The sequence below is a fragment of the Bos indicus genome, chromosome 9 (assembly GCF_029378745.1).
Source record: "Bos indicus isolate NIAB-ARS_2022 breed Sahiwal x Tharparkar chromosome 9, NIAB-ARS_B.indTharparkar_mat_pri_1.0, whole genome shotgun sequence".
NCBI classification, from domain to species: Eukaryota; Metazoa; Chordata; class Mammalia; order Artiodactyla; family Bovidae; genus Bos; species Bos indicus.
This window is the reverse complement of record NC_091768.1, coordinates 101,649,371-101,667,762: the sequence shown is the minus strand read 5'-3', so window position 1 is coordinate 101,667,762 and position 18,392 is coordinate 101,649,371. Positions and strand designations below refer to the sequence as shown.

Here is an 18,392-nt window from a genome sequence, read left to right as displayed (position 1 = left end):
TGAAGTACCAGCCTCAAAGCCAGATACACTGGCTCAATCTCCCAAAAGCATGTCAAAGCCACGTTAGGATAACCTGAGCCACATTTGAGCCTCTTAGGGTGCAAGTGAATTCTTGAAACTCCTGGATTTTGCTGCACAAACTTTCCGCTAAAGGTTTACTGTCGTCAGTTATGAAAGCCAGCATCGGACTCTGTTTAATTCATTTATAGGCTGAAGTTTAAGGGAGGGAGCTCCAGAATCCTCCCAGGCTCAGAAAAGGGTCAAAGACCCACACCTGCAGTAAGGTCCTCCTGTGCACACACACGTGGAAATGTGCGAGCCACAGGGGCATCTCCTGTCGGTCAAATGAGGGACTTTGAGAAGATGATCTTCTCAGCCACTTGTTCAGACTGTAAAATTCCATGAATATTCATGTGTAGAAATCTAGGGACCAGGTTACAGCCACCACCCCAACAGGACAAGTAAACTGGAAACACACACACACACACACACACACACACACACACACACACGAATGCCTTTCACTTGTAAAACAAACCTTGTCCTGTAACTAATACGAAAGTGAAAGTGTTAGTCGCTCAGTCGTGTCCGGCTCTTTGCGACTCCTCCACGGACTGTAGCCCACCAGTCTCCTCTGTTCATGGGATTCTCCAGGCAAGAATACTGGAGTGGGTAGCCATTCCCTTCTGCAGGGGATCTTCCTGACCCAGGGATCCAACCTGGGTCTCCTGTATTTCGGGCAGATTCTTTACTGTCTGAGCCTCCAGGGAAGCCCATCACTAACGTAGTCTATCTTGAAATCTGATTCCTTAAGCGAAGGGGTAAGTGGTAAGCAGATGCTGTGGGACTGTCTGAAAGACTGACTCTTCCGTTATTTCTGGCTTCTCTTCCTGGGTCATCCTCAGCTGTGTGGCCGTCCCCAGGCGTGTTGGGTCACAGCGGTCGCCTGGGGCACCTGTAAAATGTGCAGTTCTAGGCCCTTCCCCAAAGACTCGGTTTGAGTGGGTCTCTGGGGGGACCCAGGAATCTGTGCTGTTATCAAACTTCTCAGCGAATCCCTGTGATTCTGAGGATTAGACAAACATGGGAAATCCTGAATCAGAGCACCTGCCTGTGACCACTGGTGCTGGCTTGGTCTGGTGGACATGAAATTAAGGGATGGCTCACAGGCTCAGCTCCTTCCTTGGCCCCAAGTGAGCCGTGCACGTCCCGACCAAGGCCTTAGGGGTCTGAAAGCTCAACCCAGCAGCCCTGATTTCTGAGTCCTCCCTTCCTCCACCTTCCTGGTCTCACTTGTTTCTTGGTTTCTTTTCATCCATTTGGGATTTTCTCTAACCTGATATTCTATCACTTGGCATTCAGTTCATTTTATTGGTTGGTCAAAAAGTTCGTTTGGGTTTTCCCGTAACATCTTATAGACAAATCTAAAGGAACTTTTTGACCAACCCATTACTTTAGCTTTCTGAATATTTCTATGTTTTGTTCTGTGTGTGTGTTTTTTTAAATTTCTCCTTTTCTACACTTAGGGTGATATAATTTACATCACTATTTTTGAATTTTTAAAATGTTGTCTCAAATACTGCATTTAATACTACCCTTAATTACCCTGTGCTAAATCGTGTGCTTTGGTTCGAACAAGTCCTAGCCTGGGAGTCTGCTTTTCGTGAGATGTTTCGGCAGTCCAGTGGCATTAACGTGATCTTGTCAACTAGTTTATACCAGAAGGCCAGGGCAGGGAAGTCTAAGTATTAATATTTATAGCATACCCAGAATATTTTGACATAGATCCAAAAGCATTGTAGATATAAAATTCAGAGAGTAGCTGCTAGGTTTACGTGGCATAGTAAACAACAATACTGAGTCCAAGCTCGTACAACATGGGCCATGAACTGAGAGACGAGTTGTTGGGGCAAGGAAAGGCGCCAAATGGAGAAGATGGTGGACTCGTGTCCCAGAGAAGCATCTGCTTGAGTTAGAAGGCAGGCTTCTTTTATGCTAAAAGGGGAGGGGGAAAGCCAAACGTCTGCTGGTCCCGGGCAGCCTCCTGAGGGGACGTGTGATTCCTTCCTGCCGCCATTCGCATATAGGCTTGGTCACCATGTTTCCTGAGAAGATATTTTAGCTTAATGCTTCTAATCTGCAAGACGAGGTTCCCAAGGGTGGGCCGCCATGTATCGTCTAAACTTAGAGTCAATGTCCCTTTAGAGATTAACTTGTAATAGGTTGCAAAGGCTCTTCCTTATTCCGGCAGCACAGTGCACACTGATTGTGTGTGGTACATGAATCCCGGCCTCAGAAGTATGAAGAGGAATGAGGACCCATCTTTGACAGCCTTAGATTCTAGCTTCAGAGGTAAGACACAAAAAATACAAATAAAACATTTCTTTCAGGACAAGATTATCTGTAAATCAGATAAGAAGGATTCTCAAAGTAAAAGATATCTTAGTCGCTTACATCAGATGTATTCCACTTCGCTCGCCAACATGGAGTTCTCCAGGAGGTAAGTCTGTTTCTAACCCATACGTGGATGCTTATTTTAGATGCCTTTTGCACAATCACATCCATGGTGTTTTCACAGAGATATGAAAGGATTGTCACTACACAATATGGTACCAACACTGTTTTCCAGGAAAAGAAGCATCATAAAATCTAATCAATAAGAATCTGTTGTTGTTGTTTAGTCATTAAGTTGTGTCCGATTCTTGCAGCCCCATGGACTGTAGCCCTCCAGGCTTCTCTGTCCATGGGATTTCCCAGCAAGAATACTGGAGTGGAGTAACTAGCATAATGTAAATCTGAAAAGTAAGCAAAAGTAACCCCTGTCCTTTGGGGTCGTGGAGACTGTAGGAGGTGGAGGTAGAGAGGAGAGAAAGGGATGGGTATCTCAGAGGATTGTGGAGCCCTTCCCTCGAGACTGCAAACTGTTAAAGCCTCTCGCTCATGCCGATTTAAAACCAGCGTTGCTCCCACCAAATATGCAGATTCTGGCAGAATGGAGCCAAGTCCAGGCACGCACCAGGAGTGAGAGAGTGTAGCAGTTGGTGGGTGCAGGGTCCACTCATGCACAAGCATGGGGTTGGTGGGTGTGTGTGCTCAGACACTGATGTGTCCAGCTCTTTGTGACCCTAAGGACTGAGGCCCGCCAGGCTCCTCTGTCCATGGGTTTCTCCAGGCAAGAACACTGGAGTGGGTAGCCATGCCCTCCTCCAGGGGATCTTCCTGACCCAGGGATCAAACCCAAGCCTCCTGAGTCTCCTGCATTGGCAGGTAGATTCTTTACCTCGTGCCACTTGGGAAGCCTGATGGGTGGATAGGGGCGACACAAAAGCAAATATTAAAAAGACACACAGTTCTTTTTCAATCAGCTCTTCAATCACTCATTTTAGTCACGTAGAAAATGCACTCCATGCTGTGTTGACAGTTTGATGGTAAGAGACTAAAAATGAGATTAGGCAGGAGATTAAAGTCAGGAGATTAAAAATGACAAGTTATGTGGTGAAGTATGTGAAAAGGTGTTTACACTGATATATAATACCTAGGTTGATTTACAGCTAAACAATAGCTGTTGTAAATCTAAGAGCAGGCCTCGAGGCCTTGGGCCATGTGAGTTAAACGTGGCAGCTCAGCATGTCCGAGGGGCCCTGGCCACACGTGTAGGGAGATGCTGCACTGGCCAGACGCTGGTCAGGAGTGCACAGGGGCTGCCTCTGAGCCCCTTCCCTGGGGGCGGGCTACCTGCACGAACACCTCTCAGCCCTGCCTCAAAATTTAGTTTTCCAGAGTTTTGTGTCCATAGAAGTGTCGGATGCCCAGTCAACCATTTTGTCTTAAAACATGGGACTTTCCTGGAAATCCCGTGTTTAAGCCTCCAAGGTTCCGACGCAGAGGATACGGGTTCAATCCCTGGTGGGGAACTGGATCCCACACGCGCAGGGCAACTAAGCCCGCACCCCGTCAACAGAGAGGCCAGCACGCCGCAGCGAGAGCGGCACAGCCCTGCTCACCTTTAAAAAGTAAAGAAATAAAACATGCTTTTCTGATTTAAACCCTCCCAACCCTGCAAAAACACAAGAACAAGACCTAGTATCCCCCTCAGTCAGTCTCTCCCATCAGGAAGCTTCCATTAGCCTCTTAGCTTTCTCCATCAGAGGGCAGACACGATGAAAACCACAGTCACAGAAAACTAACCAATCTGATCACATGGACCGCAGCCTTGTCTAACTCAATGAAACTATGAGCCATGCCGTGTAGGGCCACCCAAGACGGACAGGTCATGGTGGAGAGGTCTGACAGAATGTGGTCCACTGGAGAAGGGAATGGCAAACCACTTCCATATTCTTGCCTTGAGAACACCATGAACAGCATGAAAAGGCAAAATAATAGGATACTGAAAGAGGAACTCTCCAGGTCGGTAAGTGCCTGGTATGCTACTGGAGATCAGTGGAGAAATAACTCCAGAAAGAATGAAGGGATGGAGCCAAAGCAAAAACACAACTGGCGTTTTGGATTGTGGATGTGACTGGTGATAGAAGCAAGGTCCGATGCTGTAAAGAGCAATATTGCATAGGAACCTGGAATGTCAGGTCCATGAATCAAGGCAAATTGGAAGTGGTCAAACAGGAGATGGCAAGAGTGAACATCGACATTCTAGGAATCAGCAAACTCAAACGGACTGGAATGGGTGAATTTAACTCAGATGACCATTGTATCTACTACTGCGGGCAGGAATCCCTTCGAAGAAGTGGAGTAGCCATCATGGTCAACAAAAGAGTCCGAAATGCAGTACTTGGATGCAATCTCAAAAATGACAGAATGATCTCTGTTCGTTTCCAAGGCAAACCATTCAATATCACAGTAATCCAAGTCTATGCCCCAACCAGTATGCTGAGAAGCCGAAGTTGAACAGTTCTATGAAGACCTACAAGACCTTCTAGAACTAACACCCAAAAAAGATATCCTTTTCATTATAGGGGACTGGAATGCAAAAGTAGGAAGTCAAGAAACACCTGGAGTAACAGACAAATTTGGCCTTGGAATACAGAATGAAGCAGGGCAAAGACTAATAGAGTTTTGCCAAGAGAACACACTGGTCATAGCAAACACCCTCTTCCCACAACACAAGAGAAGACTCTACACATGGACATCACCAGATGGTCAACACTGAAATCAGATTGATTATATTCTTTGCAGCCAAAGATGGAGAAGCTCTATAGTCAACAAAAGCAAGACCAGGAGCTGACTGTGGCTCAGATCATGAACTCCTTATTGTCAAATTCAGACTTAAATTGAAGAAAGTAGGGAAAACTATTAGATCATTCAGGTATGACCTAAATCAAATCCCTTATAATTATACAGTGGAAGTGAGAAATAGATTTAAGGGACGAGATCTGAGAGAGTGCCTGATGAACTATGAATGGAGGTTCGTGACATTGTACAGGAGACAGGGATCAAGACCATCCCCAAGAAAAAGAAGTGTAAAAAAGCAAAATGGCTCTCTGAGGAGGCCTTAAAAAATAGCTGTGAGAAGAAGAGAAGTGAAAAGCAAAGGAGAAAAGGAAAGATATACCATTTGAATGCAGAGTTCCTAAGAATAGCAAGGAGAGATAAGAAAGCCTTCTTCAGTGATCAGTGCAAAGAAATAGAGGAAAACAACAGAATGGGAAAGACTAGAGATCTCTTCAAGAAAATTGGAGATACCAAGGGAACATTTCATGCAAAGATGGGCACAATAAAGGACAGAAACATTATGGACCTAACAGAAGCAGAAGATATTAAGAAGAGGGGCAAGAATATACAGAAAAACTGTACAAAAAAGATCATAATAACCCAGATAATCATGATGGTGTGATCAGTCACCTAGAGCCAGACATCCTAGAATGTGAAGTCAAGTGGGCCTTAGGAAACATCACTATGCACAAAGCTAGTGGAGGTGACGGAATTCCAGTTAAGCTATTTCAGATCCTAAAAGATGATGCTGTGAAAGTGCTGCACTCAGTTCAGTTCAGTTCAGTCGCTCAGTCATGTCCGACTCTTTGCGACCCCATGAATCGCAGCATGCCAGGCCTCCCTGTCCATCACCAACTCCTGGAGTTCACCCAGACTCACATCCATCAAGTCAGTGATGCCATCCAGCCATCTCATCCTCTGTCGTCCCCTTCTCCTCCTGCCCCCAATCCCTCCCAGCATCAGACTCTTTTCCAATGAGTCAACTCTTAGCATGAGGTGGCCAAAGTACTGGAGTTTCAGCTTTAGCATCATTCCTTCCAAAGAAATCCCAGGGCTGATCTCCTTCAGAATGGACTGGTTGGATCTCCTTGCAGTCCAAGGGACTCTCAAGAGTCTTCTCCAACACCACAGTTCAAAAGCATCAATTCACTCAATATGCCACCAAATTTGGAAACTCAGTAGGGGCCACAGGACTGGAAAAGGTCAGTTTTCATTCCAATCCCAAAGAAAGGCAATGCCAAGTATTGCTCAAACTACCACACAATTGCTGTCATCTCACATGCTAGCAAAGTAATGCTCAAAATTCTCCAAGCCAGGCTTCAACAGTACATGAAGCATGAACTTCCAGATGTTCAAGTTGGATTTAGAAAAGGCAGAGGAACCAGAGATCAAATTGCCAGCATCCATTGGATCATGGAAAACGCAAGAGAGTTCCAGAAAAACATCTACTTCTGCTTTATTGACTATGCCAAAGTCTTTGACTGTGTGGATCACCACAAACTGTGGAAAATTCTTCAAGAGATGGGAATACCAGACCATCTGACTTGTCTCTTGAGAAATCTGTATGCAGGTCAGGCAGCAACAGTTAGAACTGGACATGGAACAACAGACTGGTCCCAAATAGGAAAGGAGTACGTCAAGGCTGTATATTGTCACCCTGCTTATTTAACTTATATGCAGAGTACATCATGAGAAACACTGGGCTGGAGAAAGCACAAGCTGGAATCAAGATTGCTGGGAGAAATATCAATAACCTCAGATATGAAGATGACACCACTCTTATGGCAGAAAAAGAAGAAGAACTAAAGAGCCTCATGATGAAAGTGAAAGAGGAGAGTGAAAAAGTTGGCTTAAAACTCAGCATTCAGAAAACTAAGATCATGGCATCCAGTTCTATCACTTGATGGCAAGTAGATGGGGAAACGGTGAAAACAGTGGCTGGCTTTATTTCTGGGGCTCCAAAATCACTGCAGATGGTGACTGCAGCCATGAAATTAAAAGACGCTTACTCCTTGGTAGAAAAGTTATGACCAACCTAGACAGCATATTAAAAAACAGAGACATTACTTTGCCAACAAAGATCCAGCTAGTCAAGGCTATGGTTTTTCCAGTAGTCATGTATGGATGTGAGAATTGTACTATAAAGAAAGCTGAGCACAAAAGAATTGGTGCTTTTGAACTGTGATGTTGGAAAAGACCCTCAAGAGTCCCTTGGACTTCAAGGAGATCCAACCAGTCCATCCTAAAGGTAATCAGTCTTGAATATTCATTGGAGGGACTGATGTTGAAGCTGAAACTCCAATTCTTTGGCCACCTGATGGGAAGAGCTGACTCACTGGAAAAGACCCTGATGCTGGGAGGGATTGGGGGCAGGAGGAGAAGGGGCGATGGAGGATGAGGTGGTTGGATGACATCACCGACTCAATGGACATGAGTTTGAGTAAACTCTGGGATTTGGTGATGGACAGGGAGGCCGGGTGTGCTGCAGTCCATGGGGTTGCAAAGAGTCGGATACAACTGAGTGACCGAACTGACTGAACCCTACAAAAACAGACCCATACTGTGATAATGGCAGAGAGAGGCTGAGAAGGTTTCCAAGCCTCTCCATCAGGGGAGACTTTGGAAGCCTTTGTTGGCAAAGGCTGCAGGTCGAGAGTGGCCACTGTCATCCTAATTCATCTTGATTCTGACATGGCCTTGCTTCCACTGTGCTCCCCACAGCCACATCCCCCCACCCTAGTCCTCCCACCAGCATCCTGCACCCCAGCGCTCTGCTTGCTGGGGAGGTGGGACAGCTGGAGACAGGCAGCCGTGGGGCCAATGATCCCAGCTCAAGTCCTACCGTTCAGGGCGTGGCCTTGGGCCCCATTCTGTGCTGTGTGTTCCTTGCACCCTGAGTCCTTAGGGGGACAGTCCCAGGAAGAGAAGAGCCGTGTTTGCCTCCCCAGGCAGGAGGGCATGTGCGCCCTGTGGGGCCCGCCGGCGCCCCGCACCAGCCTCGCCCTGACCGCTCAGCTGGCGTCCGGGGGGCGTCCTTCTGTGACAGCCTCTCCTGTAACACCCGACGATGCGCCCAGAACTGTGGACGCCAGCGCCGTGCCCGGTGTCATGCCAGATCCTGTCATTTCTCCCTGGACGTGTAATGGGAAGAGGAGAACTTTGTTCAAACTGGAGGCCGTCTTCTCTTCTCCAGGAACAGGCTCCCGGAGCTGGCCGGGCCGAACACCACCTCAGGGCCGTTTCCCGTGAAGCGACTTCACAGATCTCACAGGTCTCTGACTGGGCGGATCCCACGGGTTCTTGGGCAAAGGAGTGGCCTTGTGGTCATTTGCAGGGAAAAGTGTCTCCCTCTCTTAGTGGCCAATTCAGGCCCCGCGATTAGCATTTGAATCAGACCGCCCTGCTGTTTTGATTGAAAAGAGAAACCCAGCCTTTGTTGTTGCAATTCAGGGGCGTAAGTGATTTTCTCCCCTCCTTTAATCAGGCCAGAGAGTTGGGGGAAATGGCGATATATACGGGAAAGGTGTGGTCTGGCCTCGGAAATGCAAACGCAGCTCCTGTCCCAAAGCTGAAGCTGCCCGAGACCAGCCCCTCGTGCTGCAAGTGACGCTCAGCCTGGGAGACCCCCGCCCCCATTAGCCGGCTGTCCTGTCCGTCAGAGGCTGGCTGGATAGCTTCAAAATATTATTCTCTTTGTTTGCATTAAACCAACCCCAATAATTATGGCTTCCCAGGTGGCGCTAGTGGTAAAGAAACCGCCTGCCAGCGCAGGAGACATGGGTTCGATCCCTGGGTCGAGAAGAACCCCTGGAGGAGGAAATGGCACACCCACTCCAGTGTTCTTGCCTGGAGAATCCCAGGACAGAGGAGCCTGGCGGGCCAGAGTCCACGGGGTCACAAAGAGTCAGACACCACTGAGCGACTGAACCTGCACACACAGCAGGACAGACGCAGCTGGAAGGTGGGCATTCAAGGTCTCCTCTTTGTGGGCTGATCCGTGGCCTGTGCACGAGGCGGGAAGGGGCAGCTCCTTGGCAGGTCCCGAGGTGACACCGACACGCCCAGAAGCCAAGGTCCTGGGTCCAGGGAGCGATTTGCTTTTAATTTGTGTGCGTAGGAGACACTCTGTTCACTTTCCTAGCGAAGAAAAGCTGCAAAATTCTAAATTGAAGAAGATGCCGGGCCAAGTTCTCAGAACCCCTCCCTTGCCTCGTTGTTCCTTTACTTCGCTCACATTTTCTCATATTATGCACACACAGACATGACAGTTTGGGATTCTTAGAAACACAGATGACTAAAGACCACCCATCTGGTGAAAAAAAAGGTCTTTGCTAAGTTGACGAGTTTGTAGCCAAATTCAGAGCCGAGGTCAGCAGGATGGCTTACTTCCGCACCCTGACAGCCAGGCCGGGCCGCCACCCGCTGGGAAGCTCTTGGCTGCTCTTCAGGGCCTACGGCTCCTGGGCCCTGAGGGTGACGGGCTTGGCGACATCCCCACAGAGCATCTGGAAAGCAAGACTGTAAAACCCTAGGAGTCGCGTGAGCTGAGGCCCAGGGAGGAGTTCTGGACCCATGGTCTCAGCTCCAGGTGGGGGGAGCCGAGGCTGCCCTGCTCTGCTCTGCACGTTCAGAGATGAGACGCTTCTGGCCCTGCTCTGCCCCAGGACCAGGCTCAGCACAAGGAGAAACTGCTCCCACATCACCCTGGGCCTGCAGAGGGTATCCGAGCACAGCAAGCCGCGTTTTGTCATGCGTCCGGCTGAAACATTTGCTAGCTACCTTCCCCCACCTACTTTGGACATCTGGAGAATTCCCCTCTCTGAGACGTGGTTGACCCATCCCCTTCACAAATCACCACTTCCGGGAAGCCCTCGAGGATGCCTCCCCTTCTCTCCCGGGTTCCCGGCTAAGCCAGGGCTGAAACCAGCCTTCTGCCAGTTGCATTTTGCAGCTGTGTGAGCTCTGTAAGGACCTCAAAGGCAGGCACCGTGTCTTCTAATTATCGTGTGTCCTCCCACAGGCCTGAGCACTTTCCCGAGGAAAGCAATTTGTCAAGCAGCTGCTCCCCAGGAGGGAGAAAGGCTGTGTTTGTTTCTGCCTTGGTGTTTGCAGTGTCGTGTGTACAGAAGACAAACGGCAGCCGGGCTTTCAGACACCTGTCCTGTCCCGGCATGCGGGCACCCGTGCCAGGGAACCCCACCTGCCCCCTGGGGCTGGTGCCAGCACCCCCAGAGCTCACCCCTGGGGCAGGGGTCGCCTGTACTTTGCCAGCTGCTCCGCCTCTCCGGGAGAAGCAGTTCGGGAAGGGAAGATGAAACGCTGGGGGTCTAGGGCTGCCGCTGAGAGCGTGCCCTGGGCAGTTCTCCCACCTGGTCTAGAGTCCGTTTTCTCAGAAATCAGTGATGACCCCCATCACTCCGTGTTCTGGCGGAGCTGTTGTGAGACCCAGGGGAGAGGGTGTGGGGCCACTGACAGCCACGGAGCTGGGACACGTCCTTGTCACTGTCCCCGGGGTGTCCGAAACGGGCCCCACGCATGACCCTCTGGTCCCAGTGCCCTGAAGCGAATTCCCCATGAGACCACGGTCTCCTGGCCTCTGGCCTCACCTTCCCAGGCCCTCCAGGATGCAGGTGAGAGAGGCAGACCGGACGCAGCCTGGTGACAAAGGCTGCCCCTGTTGTTAGCGTCAGCAGAGAGGCGGCACCTGGTGGGGCCGGCGGGGGGCCGGGCACTGGGCACGTGTGTCCCTTGTCCCTCGTGGGCCTCTGAGTCATCAGGGTTGCAGATCAGAGAGCGGGCTCAGGGGGGACTCGCAGGGCCGCAGCAGCGGGCAGCCCACCCGGGCTGGGGGCACAGGTCGGGGGACCACATCCTCACCCGCATTAGGGAGGCGCCCTCCAGCCACGCGCTCTCCGTCAGCCCCTAACTTTCTGCGTTCAGGCACACTTTGTGCCAGGTTTTATTACTGATGCTCTGGAGGCGGAAAGGGAAATGGGCTCTTATGATGGTGGATTCAACGTGCTTCATACAGAATCCGTGTAGATGGTAGACACGTGAACGCACACTGCACGGCGTCGGGAATGCCGTCTCCCCCGTTTACTGTTGCTTCTTTCATGATGAGTGCGCGCGCTCGGCTTCCAGCCAGGAAAAGCCTCTAGGCGTCCTGACAACGGCGCTGTGTGCTCAAGGCGCCGAGCCTGACAGCTTCTTCTGTGTTTGCTTTTCTCTGTTTGGTGCTACCCCGAGCAGCCTGCTGGAGGCGAGCCGCCGGGGTGCAGACGTGGGCGCGGACGGCAGAGCCGGCGGTCTGGTCAGTGTCGTCTGGGTCTGGCAGGCGCACAGGGAGGCTCTGTCCCCATCTGGGTGGGGCGGGTGGGCAGGAGCCACCACTGCGCAGTACCCCCCGCTCCTCCCACTGCTGCAGGGCAGCGATTGTGCGGTCAAAGTCCTGACGCACCCAGGAGGGCTGCCTGGAAGCAGCGGCCACCGTTAATAACCTAGGATGAAGGCATGTCCATCTGCATTCTGGGTCTTGATGCGGTGACCAGAGGACAGAGACGTTAGTTCTGGTTTTAGAGACACAGATCTAACCTTGACTCTAATTTAAAACCAACGCAAAGCCATAACCGCACCTGCCTTTCTGCTCTGAGTTTTCTGCCTCTCTTCTCCACCCACTTTCACGACCCAGCAAAGCTCCCCGCCCCTCAGTGGGCAATCATAGACAAGATGAACTCGGGGACTTAAGTGGTATTTATTATCATTTTTTATTAATAGCAATAAGGTACTATCTTCCAAAATATCAAAGAGAGTATAATGAAAATATGAATACATATTTTAGTGATTATTGCTAGTTCAACTGTATCAAGATCTGTTTTAAAAGTTATTTCTCACATTGTGAATGAAATGAAAACTGTAACCACAAAAATGATGCTTGCTTCCCGAAGTGGGACCCCGCGTTCCTCAGTGGACATGGGCAGCACCAGGTGCGGCCCCCGGAGAGGCGGCCTGAGGGTGCCCACTGGGCCGCTGGTCGTCAGCGCGAAGCCCGGCCTCCTCTCATCTTCCTGAGATGCGACAGCCTGCCTGGCAGGAAGAAAGATTCCAATGAGAAGGCAAGAGGACACGCAGCAGCCCTGGGTGGCATGTAAGTGGTCTAGAAAAATGCCAGAAATGAGAAATACTCCAAAGAAAACAATAAATAAACAGAACAACCCCCGCTATTTAAAAAAAAAAACACTTTTTATTTTGTATTGGAGCATAGCTGATTAACCATGTTGCGATAGTTTCAGATTAATAGCAAAAGGATTCACCCATACATCTATTATGCATGTATCCATGCTCCCCCCAAAGCCTCCTGCCGTCAGGGCTGCCAATAGCATTGAACAGAGCTCCCTGTGCTGGACAGTAGGTCCTTGTTGGTTATCCATCATAAACTCAGCAGTGCGTACGTGTCCATCCCAAACTCACTGTCTCTTCCCCCATCCTTCCCCCTGGCAACCGTAAGTACATTCCCTAAGTCTGTGAGTCTGCTTCTGTTGTGTAAATAAGCTCATTTATGTCATTCCTTCTTAGGTTCAGCGTATAAGGGACGTCATATGGTATTTCTCCTCCTCTGTCTGACTGACTTCACGCATTGGGACAGTTGCTAGATCCATCCATGTTGTTGCAGATGGCATTCTTTCTTTCTTTCTTTTTCAGTTCAGTTCAGTTGCTCAGTTGTGTCCGACTCTTTGCGACCCCATGAACCGCATTCTTTTTAGTGGTTGAGTAATATTCCATTCTATATATGTGCCACATCTTCATCCATTCTTTAAAACCTCTGCTGTTTTTGAGAAGAGTTTGGCAGGGGGAGTGGAAAGAGACTTGAGAGATTGCAGACAGTGGCTCCACTTTCAATCTCAACCCAAGTATCACCTCCTCCAGGAAGCCTTCTAGGATGCCGGTATCGGGGAGTGGGGCCCGCACTGGGCCCCTTCCTGCCCCATCCTTCCCATCTGGTGTTTTCCTCCTCTCATCACCACGGAGGGAGGGATAATGGCTTACGATCTACGCCCTCCTCTCTCCCCCTCTCCCATGCGGGAAACCGGTGAGTGGACAAGAGCTGTCTTGGTCACTGCAGAGTCTCCTGCCTCAGGAACAGTAACTGGCCCACAGAGGAGATCCATGACTTGTCCCGAATGAACGAGGGAGCGAGCTCCTCCCCGTTCAGCTTTCCATCTACCAAGTCAGTGCACTGCCCGTGCCCCGCCCCCGCTTCTCGCGCAGAGACAGGTCCTGCCTGGCCTTGTCTCCTCACGTGGCCTCAGTGAGGTCCGCCCGTGGTGTCCTTGTTCTGAGCGGTGGGTACAAAGGCGCCTGCTCAGGGTTGTTGTGAGGATGAACTCTCCAGGGTTGCTGTGAGGATGAACTCAGCAGTGCAGGTGAGGTCCCAAGGTACCATAGCGCCTGCTCGTGGTACAAGCTCTTGACTGTCCAATCCGCATTGCAGGTGGATTCTTTACCAGCGGAGCTATGAGGACAGCCTCATAAATAGTGGGAAGGGGAGGCCTGGGCTTCCAGCTGGAGCCGCACTGGTGAGGCGGCCTCTGATGAGGGGAAGCTCAGCTGCGGCCTGGCTGCTGGTCTTGTCTGATTGTGTCTGTGAGAAAGATGCTTTTGGCATGAGCCCAGCTTCATGTGGCAGACACGGAAAAGCCAAGACAAGACACTGGGGTTACATATCTCACTACTTTGCTAACTGGTCAACTCCTCTTGTCTTTCTGGAGAGAAATGAACAGAGTTCTTGTTTTTGTTAAGGCCCCTTGCATTGTAAAGAAGCCGCCGTAACTGGGAGTTGGGCCTTATGGAAAGACTGGGAAAGTCAGGCTTCTGGGGGGTGCCTGGGAATTCCTGAGATAAGGCTTGCGTTGAATCTAGATGACTTTTGGTAACATTGAAATGTTAATAATATTAATTCTTTCGGTCCATGGACATGGGATAGCTTTGCATTTATTTGTATTTTCTTAGCTTTCTTACATCAAAGTCTTACAGTTTTCAGAGTAGATAGCTTTCATCTTTTTGGTCAAATTTGTTCCCAGTATTTAATTGTTTTTGATGTTATTGTAAATGCGATTGATTTCTTTTTCAGAAGATTCACTGTTGGTAAATACAATCTTTAAGACTCTGTCTCTTTCCTTCAGGAGTAACCTTCCAGAACAAATGAGGAGTAAGCCTGCCTCTCCAGGGATGACCACAGCACCCCTCACCCTGGAACAAGCAAGTCAGAAGTCCCGTGTTCTGGTGGGCTCCTCTCTTTTCTCTGCCCAGACAGTTAGAGGGTGTGGTTCCCAGGAGATTGAAGAACAAGTTAAAGTGGGAGTACAAGCAGCAGATGCCTGAGGTGGGAGGTTGGGGTCAGAGCAGGACGCTGAGCTGAAGATTAGAGTCGCAGCAGCTCTGGGCAGTGCCTGAAGGCAGGAGTGTGAGTGCCTGCCCTCCGTGGAGTGGGGGTGAAGGTCACGGCGGAGAATATGGACGTTCCCACGAAGACGCAGGAGGAGGGTGAAGGGGCGTGAATCTCCCCCCAGTTCCTTGGTGAGTAAGAGCAAAGAGCCAAGAATTACAGTTATAGTGGAGGTGAGGGCACTTCCCCACGGCACTTTGCCTTCAGAGTTTATATGTTGTTTTTTCTTTTTTGATTCTAGGAGGCTAAGACAGCAAGTCGATACTGGACTAACTATGTGGATTGAGAAAGCGAATGTAGTGTCTCACCTGCATGAAAAGAATGAAGAAATGTTGAAACTCCCCCCAAAATAATTAAATGGCAGATTTCTTTTTCTTCAAATTTATGACAAGAAAATATGGTATTATCTAGTAAATAATAATATAAACCCAGAAATATGAATAAAAATCAGTAGAAATAAGAATCAGCTGAAGTAGATTCACAAAAAAGTCAAGATAATGGAAATTATCGTGTGTGGAAAATACAATAAATATGATTGATATGGTTAAATAAAATTTTACAAATTTTAAATCATGAGTAAAAACTATGACACTATGAAAATGAATCAAATTTGTTTGAAAAAGAAATTTTTAGAGTGGAAAATACAGTAAGTAAAAATAGCAAGTGGGTTAAAGAGTATATTATGCATATGTGGAGATAGAATTAGTGAACTATATATATCAATAGAGGGCTTCCCTGGTAGCTCAGCTGGTAAAGAATCTTCCTGCAATGCAGGAGACCCCAGTTCAATTCCTGGGTTGGGAAGATCCACTGGAGAAGGGCACAGCAACCCACTCCAATAGTTTTGCCTGGAGAATCCCCATGGACAGAGGAGCCTGGCAGGCTACAGTCCATGGGGTGGCAAAGAGTCGGACATGACTGAGCGACTAAGCACGGCACACAGATCAACAGAAATTATCTGAAATAGGGCACAGAAGAACAAAGTGGTAGAATATATAGCGCAGAGGTTAAGGGCGGACAGGACAGAGCGCGAAACTCCGACATATGTTTCATCGCGTTACTAGTAGAAGTAATCAAGAGGAGGAAGAAGCAATATTTGAAACTTTTTGTTTTCAACTTCAGAATTGATAAAAGACACCAGTCCTCAGATTTAAGGATTCCAAAGAACCACAAGAGCAATAGATTTTTAAAAAACCACCACAAGTAAAGTGAAATTTTTTAAAGAAGCCAGAGAGAAAAGACAGATCACTCACAAAGAAATAACGATTAGAAATGCAGATGACATCTCAATAGCAACAGTGGACAAGTTACTTTAGTAAAGAGAAATAGGAAATCCAAGTAGTCCTACAGTTATTAAAAAAATTGAATCCATAATTTAAAAACCTTCCCACAAAGAAAACTATAGGCCCATATGATTTCATGGGTGAATTTCAGCCAAATATTTAAGGGAAAATAATGTCATCTTTTATAAGTAAACTCTTTCAGAAAATGGAAAAAGAAGGCAAGTCCTCCACCTCTTTTTGTGATGCCTGCAAAACTTAGAAGAAAAAAAAAAGGTTAATCTCACTCAAGAATACAGCTCCAAAAATTTTAAACAAGATATTAATAAATTGAGCCCAGTAACTATTGTTTATTTCAGTAATTTCTGCTCATAGTGAAAATGATAGCAAAGTATAAATAAGAGGGAAACTTCTTAATCGGTTAATATAGTTTTAAAAATATTTGCAAATAAACACTGTACTTAATGGTGAAATACTGAAACCTTTCCTTTTGAATTTTGGAATGATAGAAGGAAGCCTGTTTTTTCCTTTTTCTATTCAAGCTTGGACTGGAAGTTTGACCAGTATAAAAAAGAAAAAAGAAATAAAAATCATAAGGTTCATAAAAGATATAAAATGTCTTTTTTTAATAGAAAAATTCCAGCACAGAAAAGCAAGAGAATACTTATTATAATTTTCTGGAAAATGTTTAATGGGGAGGTAAAGGCTTGTGATTAGGAAGGGAACGTATGGTTGCTGAGAATGGGGAGGGGATTACTAATGCTTGTTTCATAATGAGTCACTATGTGACATCTTGTTACGAGATAAAAGTGCTTACAAATATTATTAAGGGCTTCCCTGGTGGCACAGTGGTCAAGAATGTACCTGCAATGCAGGAGATGTGGGTTTGATCCCTGGGTCAGGAAGATCCCCTGGAGGAGGGCATGGCAACCCACTCCAGTATTCTTGCCTGGAGAAGCCTATGGACAGAGCAGCCTGGAGGGCTACAGTCCATGGGGTCACAAAGAGTCAGACACGACTGAGCAGCTAAAGAACAAAACAAAATATTATTGTCATTCAATTGCTCAGTCATGTCCAATTCTTTGCGACCCCATGGACTGCAGCACATCAGGCTTTCCTGTCCTTCACCACCTCCTGGAGCTTGTTCAAACTCAGGTCCACTGAGTCGGTGATGCCATCCAACCATCTTGTTGTCTGTCGTCCCCTTCTCCTCCCACCTTCAATCTTTCCCAGCATCAGGGTCTATTCTAATGAGTCGGTTCTTCCCATCAGGTGTCCAGAGTATTAGAGTTTCAGCTTCAGCATCAGTCCTTCTAATGAATATTCAAGATTGATTTCCTTTAGAATGGATAGGTTTGATCTCCTTGTAGTCTAAGGGATTCTCAAGAGTCTTCTCCAACACCACAGCTCAAAAGCATCAATTCTTCAGTGTACAGCCTTCTTTATGGTCCAACTCTCACATCCATACCCAAATACTGGAAAAACCATAGCTTTGACCAGATGGACCTTTGTTGGCAAAGTAATGGCTCTCCTTTTTAGTATGCTGTCTAGGTCTGTCTGAATTTTTCTGTCAAGGAGCAAGTGTTTTTTAATTTCACAGCTGCAGTCACCATCTGCAGTGATTTTGGAGCCTCCCAAAATAAAGTCTGTCACAGTTTCCACTGTTTCCCCATCTATTTGTCATGAAGTGATGGGACTGGATGACATGATCTTCATAGTTTGAATGTTGAGTTTTAAGCCAACATTTCACTCTCCTCTTTCACTTTCATCGAGAGTTTCCTTAGTTCTTCTTTGCTTTTGGCCATAAGGGTGGTGTCATCTGAAAATTTTAGGTTGTTGATATTTCTCCTGGGATTCTTGATTCCAGCTTGTGCTTCATCCAGCCCTGCATTTTGCATGATGTACTCTGCATGTAAGTTAAATAACAGGGTAATATACAGCTTTGAAATACTCCTTTCCCAATTTGGGAACAGTTTGTTGTTCCATATCCAGTTCTAAATCTTGCTTCTTGACCTGCATACAGATTTCTCAGGAGGCAGGTAAGGTGGTCTGGTATTCCCATCTTTTTCAGAATTTTCCAGTTTATTGTGATCCACACAGTCAAAGGCTTTGGAGTAGTTAATGAGGCAGAAGTAGATGTTTTCTGGAACTCTCTTGCTTTTTCGATGATCCAGCGGAGGCTGGCAATTTGATCTCTCGTTCCTCTGCCTTTTCTAAATCCAGCTTGAACATCTGGAAGTTCACGGTTCACATACTGTTGAAGCCTTGCTTGGGGAACTTTAAGCATTACTTTGCTAGTGTGTGAGAGGAGTGCATTTGTGCGGTAGTTTGAATGTTCTTTGGCCCTGCCTTTCTTTGGCATTGGAATGAAAACTGACCTTTTCTAGTCCTGTGGCCACTGCTGAGTTTTCCAGATTTGCTGGCATATTCAGTACAGCACTTTC

The 18,392-nt window shown here is 47.7% G+C and overlaps 1 protein-coding gene across 1 annotated transcript in view; it reads left to right on the top strand.

Annotated features, from left to right (window-relative positions):
* Positions 1-15,238, top strand: part of LOC109563682 (uncharacterized) — a 100,257-nt gene extending 85,019 nt beyond the window's left edge. Inside the window, exons 7-11 of the mRNA XM_070795647.1 lie at positions 2,391-2,500; positions 11,476-11,536; positions 12,171-12,370; positions 14,406-14,505; positions 14,910-15,238. Coding sequence (XP_070651748.1) covers positions 2,391-2,500; positions 11,476-11,536; positions 12,171-12,370; positions 14,406-14,505; positions 14,910-14,954 — 516 coding nt within the window. The 3' untranslated portion in view covers positions 14,955-15,238. The remainder of the gene's footprint in view (positions 1-2,390; positions 2,501-11,475; positions 11,537-12,170; positions 12,371-14,405; positions 14,506-14,909) is intronic.
* Positions 15,239-18,392: the final 3,154 nt, after the last annotated feature.